The sequence below is a fragment of the Octodon degus genome, unplaced genomic scaffold (genome assembly GCF_000260255.1).
Source record: "Octodon degus isolate 3935 unplaced genomic scaffold, OctDeg1.0 scaffold00001, whole genome shotgun sequence".
Taxonomy (NCBI): Eukaryota; Metazoa; Chordata; class Mammalia; order Rodentia; family Octodontidae; genus Octodon; species Octodon degus.
The window spans coordinates 39,113,656-39,120,178 of record NW_004524577.1 but is presented as its reverse complement, the minus strand read 5'-3'; the positions used below and the strand labels follow the sequence as shown (position 1 = coordinate 39,120,178).

At 45.2% G+C, this 6,523-nt stretch overlaps 1 protein-coding gene across 1 annotated transcript in view; it reads left to right on the top strand.

Moving 5' to 3' along the window:
* Positions 1–6,121, top strand: part of Snx18 (sorting nexin 18) — a gene marked incomplete at its 5' end in the record, with an annotated part of 24,065 nt that extends 17,944 nt beyond the window's left edge. Inside the window, one exon of the mRNA XM_004623097.2 lies at positions 5,408–6,121. Within this exon, the coding sequence (XP_004623154.2) occupies positions 5,408–5,661 (254 nt within the window). The remainder of the gene's footprint in view (positions 1–5,407) is intronic.
* Between the last annotated feature and the right edge of the window lie 402 nt (positions 6,122–6,523).

Genomic DNA, 6,523 nt, shown 5'->3' with positions numbered 1-6,523 from the left:
TGCATGTGGCTGTGTCACTCGTGGCAGTTGTTCTGAAGCCACGAGTTAATTGTAAAAGCTATTCTAGAAGTAGCAATTTTGCCCCATTATTTTTTTGCTCCTTACATTGCTAGTCCTGCCTGAAAATGTTGCAGCCCCCGCCTTTCCTGCGGTCTTTCCGTTCCTAAATATGAACACACGTGGAGTGTGCAAATGTGGGAGAGCAGTCCCAGCTCGCTGCTTACCAGTCCGCAGCTGCGTCTCTGCAGCAGGGCCCAAGTTTGAGCTCTGATAGCAGCCGTATGTCACTTCTCAGCAGTGCTGCTGCTGTCACGTCTACTGAAAAGGACTGCGGCGTCGAGTCTGAGATTAGCAGTGGGCGGGGGGGCAGAGCCAGGACTGAGAAGTAGCTGTGTGGGGGCCCCATCGCTGGTTCTGCCGGCGTGCAAAGCGCGGGTGTTTAAAAGATGTCACCTTTATTTCTGTTTATTGTCCATCAGCAAACTATTAAATTCACGCTCATAGTGCCATCCATGGGAAGGACAGCATGTTATACACTTACTGTTTGTTAGAATGTTTAGGAAAAACTAAGTAATTTAAGAATTGTAAAATCAGTTTTTTTAAAAAATGGCTTTTTTGTAAAAACAAATGCATATAATCATCTTACTCTCTTTTGAGGGTAGATCTGAGAAAGTCGGGTCAGCTATACTTCAGTTAAAGGGGATGTTATATTCCTTTTTTTTTTTCTTTTTTTGTGGTACCGGGGATTGAACTCAGTACCCTGCGCCTGCCAGGCAAGTGCTTATTCTACTGAGCTATCTCCCCAGCCCCCTGTTATACTCCTTTTTAAAATTTTTTTTGCTATAAATCATGTGTGCAGTTTTGTGGAGAAATAACCTTCCATGATTAAGTACAACTCACTATCGTAGTAGTTTATAAATGGGCAGAATCCAGTGTGCTGTTCTATGTAGGTTCTCAGTTCCTTCAGACATGTGCACCTTGTCACCACAGAAAGTGATTTCAGCCCCTGAGTTATGGTTCAGGCACTGACTCCTCCAAATGGTTACGTTCTTCCTAAGCTTACAAAATAAATAAAAATTTTGCTAGGATGTCTAGCTACACAAAAATAGAGAGAAAGCCCATATTTCCTAAAGGCATTATAAGTTCTGTTTTTGGTGGTAGTTCACAATGTATGGCATATTCCAGTAGGATATAAGTAAATACATGGGAGGAAGGAAGGAAAGGGAGAGAAGATGAGAAAAAAAAAGGGGACTCTTCCTCTGGTCTAAAGTTTGGGCTTAGGTTTTCAAAATAATGAAGTAGGTGTTTCTTTCATAATACTTTGTTTTATGGCACCTAGTCATTTAAAAAGATAAAAAAGTATGCATCTTATGAATATTAAAGGACTTTACAATGCAGTTAATTGAATGAGATTAGTAAATTCCAGAGGGAAATTTACAAATCTAGTTTCTTTCTCATATCCACAGTACCTTCTGAATTACTTGTTTATAAAAGCAGGAAACTTGTAAGGACTGTGAGACCAGAGGGAAGGGGAGGACCAGAGGCGGGGAGTGACCTGGCCAGCCACCCTGGAGGGGGCAAGAGGAGGAGGACACAGCAGCTGGCCTGGGCTCAGGCTCTGCTGCAGCACCCTTCCACCAATGTTCCTGCCTGTGTAGGTGTTGGTTCCTTCCCCCATGTTTGCAGCATTTGCTTGACGTCAGCTGGGCACTCAGACCCCATCCGTGCTTGCTGGGCTGCTTGGGTGACATCAGGCTCCAGGAGGCAAGGCGACTTCCTTGTGGTACACATGGGAGTGTGCCTGCTGTGAGGTCTGGTGTGGGCTGGGGACACTCCACAGAAGATGTCTAGCATATAGTCCGACTTTTTTCCTTGCATGCATTACCAAGGGTTAAGCCCAGGGCCTTTGTACCTTTTTTTAAAATTTTGGGCCAGGGTCTTACTAAGCTGCTAAGCTGCCCAGACTGGGTTTGAACTTGAAATGCACCTTTTCCAGCTTCCCAGAGTGCTAGAGTCACCAGTGTGCACCACCCCACCCCACCCCCCGCAATGTGTGGCTGTCTTTGGGGTCAGTCTGTAGGCTGCTGGGCCCGCTGTCACTTTGCCCAACCCCCCACCCCGGCCCCACCACCTTCCGCACAGTGTGGCGGGCCTTCGTAGCCTGTGTTCTCCTGTGATGACAGTGCACAGTGCTCCTGGAGGCTGGGCCCGCCCTCGCATACGTGTGCAGTTGGTCTGCTATGTCAGCAATGAGGCCCTCCATAAATGTTCTTTAAAGGAATTAAAGCTGTTCCCCCAGAGCACAACCTTTTGGGGCTTTAAAAATAGCAGTATTGAGTTATCTACCTAATAGATTTCTACTAGGAAGAAAATTAATCTTAAATGTTTCCTTTGTTCTTTAGTATTTACACTTAGAAAACGTAAAGGTACTAAACGCCAAAATGTCCTTGGGCCTTCCATACTTATGAAAATGGCCACAAACATAAGTTGTGAAAACCTCAGGGTTCCTCATTTGTTAAATTGGTTGTCATATCTGCATTACCCTATAGTAGAATACAGTCTCTAAAAATACTGTGATGTAAGTTGGTGTTTGGCGAGCTGCAGTTTAGTTGACATCGACTGTGCCACTCCTGGCGGGTTTCGGTGTCTTGGTGCTGGACAGCAGCCTCGGCGGTCAGAGCCCGCTCGTGCAGCAAGGCCTGTTCCGGATGTTACAGCGCGGGGCACAGGGCTGTGCCTCTCGGCGTCCAGGCAGCGTAGCCCCTGTGTGCCTGTCCTTGGCGCTTGAACTTTGCCTGTGGCTTCCTCAGGTACCTGGGATCCAAGTCAGATAAGCAAAATGTCGTGTCCCTAAGGCCTTTCCCTTCTAATTTTCTTCTCGTTCTCTGTTAAAAGCATTTTTTAAAACATGCTTCATACTTTTATATTCTCAGTTGTATTTTTGAGATTTTTTTCCTTGTGTTCCACTTCCTGTGAGTCTCTTGGTCTTTGCAACTTCAGTTTCCATATGAAATGTGAAACTTACACAGATACAACAAAGATAATGTGTTACAAGAAATTTGTTTTTCTTTTTTATGTGGAGAATCTTTTTTTTTGTAAAATACAGAATAGGCGGATTTCAGTGCTTTATTGATGCTGTCAGCCATAGAAGAAATGCTAAAAGTGAGAGCTTTGAGCATGACCTCTTTTCTAGTCCTCAGGGTGGGGCTTTCTGGAACCCCGTGGATTGTGTGGGTGCCCTCTGCCTGGTGGGGCGCACTTGCATCCACAGGACTAGGGGGGAGGTACTGTATGCCAGGTGTGTGTGCCCTTGCCCCAGGATCTGTTCGGTTCCACATAAAGGTCTCATTTAGAATAAATGCATGACAGCAAATATGTGGGTGTGTACATTCCTACACAAATGTATGATTGTCTACATAAAATTTGTTATCAGTCGTTTTAAATGTCTCAGGTCTTTGTTTTATTTTGTTGTTGATTTTGATGGTACCGGGCATTGAACTCAGGACCTTGCCCTCACCAGGCAAGCATTTATTCCACTGAGCTATCTGCCCATGTTGTTGATTTTGACAGAGGGTCTCTGTGTAGAGAAGTAGTTTCTTAGGTCTTTGAACTATGAAAAAAGCACAGTAATTTGCCTATACTGGTTCTATTTAAGAGTAGTTCATTAGGGCTGGCCAAATAGCTCAGCGGATTAAAGCACCTGTAAGCAGACGCAGGGGCCAGGGGTTCCATTCCTGGGCCTGCCGTGCCGGCCCCGCCCCCAGCGTGTGCTGATACAGCAATTGAAGCTGAGCATGGTGGCGCGCGCCTGTAATCCCAGCTCTTGGGAAGCTGTAAACAGGTGGATCACTATGAGTCCGATCTAGTAATGAGACCCTCAACATTCTGTAGACCCTTCCCTAAAATACAAAAAAAGAAGTAGTGCATTCTATATTATTTTTGCAAGAGATCTGAGGACATTTAGATATAGGGCAGCTTCTTCTGTACATGTTACCGTAGGTAAAACTGAACATTTGTAAAGCACAATCTGTTTGCTTCCTGACTTCCTAAATAGGCAGCCGTCTTCACTTAGGAGCAGCTCTTCCCAGACTGCTAGCAGCTTCTGAGAGGTTTTAGCTTGTCTTTCAGAAGGCCTCAGTATAATGGATACTGGACGCAGTCAGAATATCGGAATTCCTAAGCTGGCTGCACTCAGGTGATCCGAAGCTTACCATTACATTCCCAGGGGCTCGTGAGTTTCCTACTGCCAAACACCCCCAGCCTTTTGGGTGTTCATATGGCCGTGTGTTCCTTGAATGACACCTGCCATTTGACCAGCCCCCCAACGTCACTCCTGCAGCACCCTCTGGGAACAGTCCTTGGGGAGAAGCCAGGCCCCAGGGGTGTGCTTTTGAAGTCATCCTTGTGGCAGACTTCCCTGTAGTCCTTAAAATATGATGCATTTTAGTTGTTGAAGTTTCCCAGGGTGAGTTCCTCACAGAGGAGGAGCTGTGTGTGTGTGTGTGTGTGTGTGTGTGTGTGTGTGTGTGTGTGTGTGTAATTCCCTCCGTGCTGGGTACCTGAGCTCAGAGCGTACACAGGGAGCACCGGGCCTGCGCGGGGCCGGCCCTCCTGAGGGCAGCCTTTAATTTTATACCCGAGCATGGCCAGCACCTCAGCCACCAAAGCCCCATCTCCAGAACATGGCCTCCGTTGGTACTGACAGTTCAGATCCTGGTTCTGAATTGTTACACGATCATCCTACATTTAAGGAAGTTGGTTTGTATATTTTATTTTTTATTTATTTATTTTCCTGTAACTTAGAGAAGGCTCTACAGGGTATACAGGGTCTCACTACTAGATCAGACTGTGGTTTGCTTGTCTGCAGCCTCCCAAGAGCTGGGATTGCAGACATGTGCCACCACGCACGGTCTCAGTTGCTCTCTCAGCGTGCCACAGGGCCAGGGCCGGCACGGTGGGCCTGAGGATCAAATCCCTGGCCGCTGTGCCTGCTTGCAGGTGCTTTAATCCGCTGGGCTATTTGGCCGGCCCAGGTTTGTATATTTTCTGGGGTATTGTTTTCATATATAATGGTCTCACACATATTAAGTATGTGAAAACTGCTAATAAGTTTCTTGATTTGTCTTTTTAAGTAGAATTCTTTGCAGTGTATTAATATCATCTCTCAAGAAATATCATAACTACTTGGCCAGTATGGCAAGTACTAGTATTAAATTGTAACTGTAACAATGAAAACACCACCAGATTTATTTTAAAAAATGAGTGATTATACCACTTGAAAAACTCCAGTTCTACGAGTTTAAAATAGTTAAAGCAAATGTTTACAGTCGCCAAGATTCTGTATACTATGTGGCTATGTTATTAAAATACATCTATGTACTTTGATTATTCTTATTTTTAACTGCAGGAGCTCTTACCAAAGTAAAGGAGAGTAGGCGGCATGTGGAAGAGGGGAAGATGGAGGCCCAGAAGGCTGACGGCATCCAAGACCGCTGCAACACGATTTCCTTTGCTACTTTGGCTGAAATTCACCATTTCCATCAAATTCGAGTAAGAGACTTTAAGTCACAGATGCAGCATTTCTTACAACAGCAAATAATATTTTTCCAAAAAGTAACACAGAAGTTGGAAGAAGCTCTTCACAAATATGATAGTGTTTAATATCTGGACATTGGATTGTGGACTCTTTTCAGTTCAAGGATAATTTCTACAGCAGAGTAAAAACTGCTATCAAAGAACTATTGCCAACTATCAGTGGTGGTACAAGGATGGTTTTGTGTTCAACTGAAGCCCAGCTGAATATATAATTATGTAGAAGAGAAACAGTTAATATGGTTATATAATAGAAACAGTACCACACATTGTAATTAAATTATACTATGTATGCCTACACTACCATTGTAACTTTTGGAATAATGATTATACTATTTGCCTTATTGCTTTTTGAAGTATGGGTATTTTAGTGCATACTTTGTAGACCTCAAAGCCCACAAAGGGTCTCAAAGAATCTGGCTGGATAACAGCCTGCTGTGGATGCCTTCTTACTCTCCTAGATTGGGATTACCTAAATTCAACCTATTCTCTGTTTACAAACTCCAACTAGAGCAGCTATGCGACTTTGTGCCTTTAGACTCTTGGGTTTTCCTTTCTGTTCCTGCCCCCCTCTTAAGTAAGCCCCACATTTTCTGGTCAGAAGAGTGAAAGGCCAGTGCATTTGATGACGCACTGAAGATAGCCTGCTGTTGCTGGGGTGGGGGTCGCAGGAGGCTCGGTCTCCATCAGCTTGCACAGCGGGCGTCATCTCCTGGTAAGACGCTGGTGAAGGGAGAAGAGCGAAGCTCACTTGTCCTCGGATGTGAAGCGTGCTGGGAAGAGACGGTGCGCCCTGTCCTCCTAGATGCGCCAGTAGTGTAGCCTCTGCACACGGGAGTCCTAAGGCAAGGTGCGAAGAGCAGCAGACGCGTCTTACAACAGGGAAAGGAGGAGTCTGCCCCGTCAGGGGATACAAGTGCAGAGTCAACAA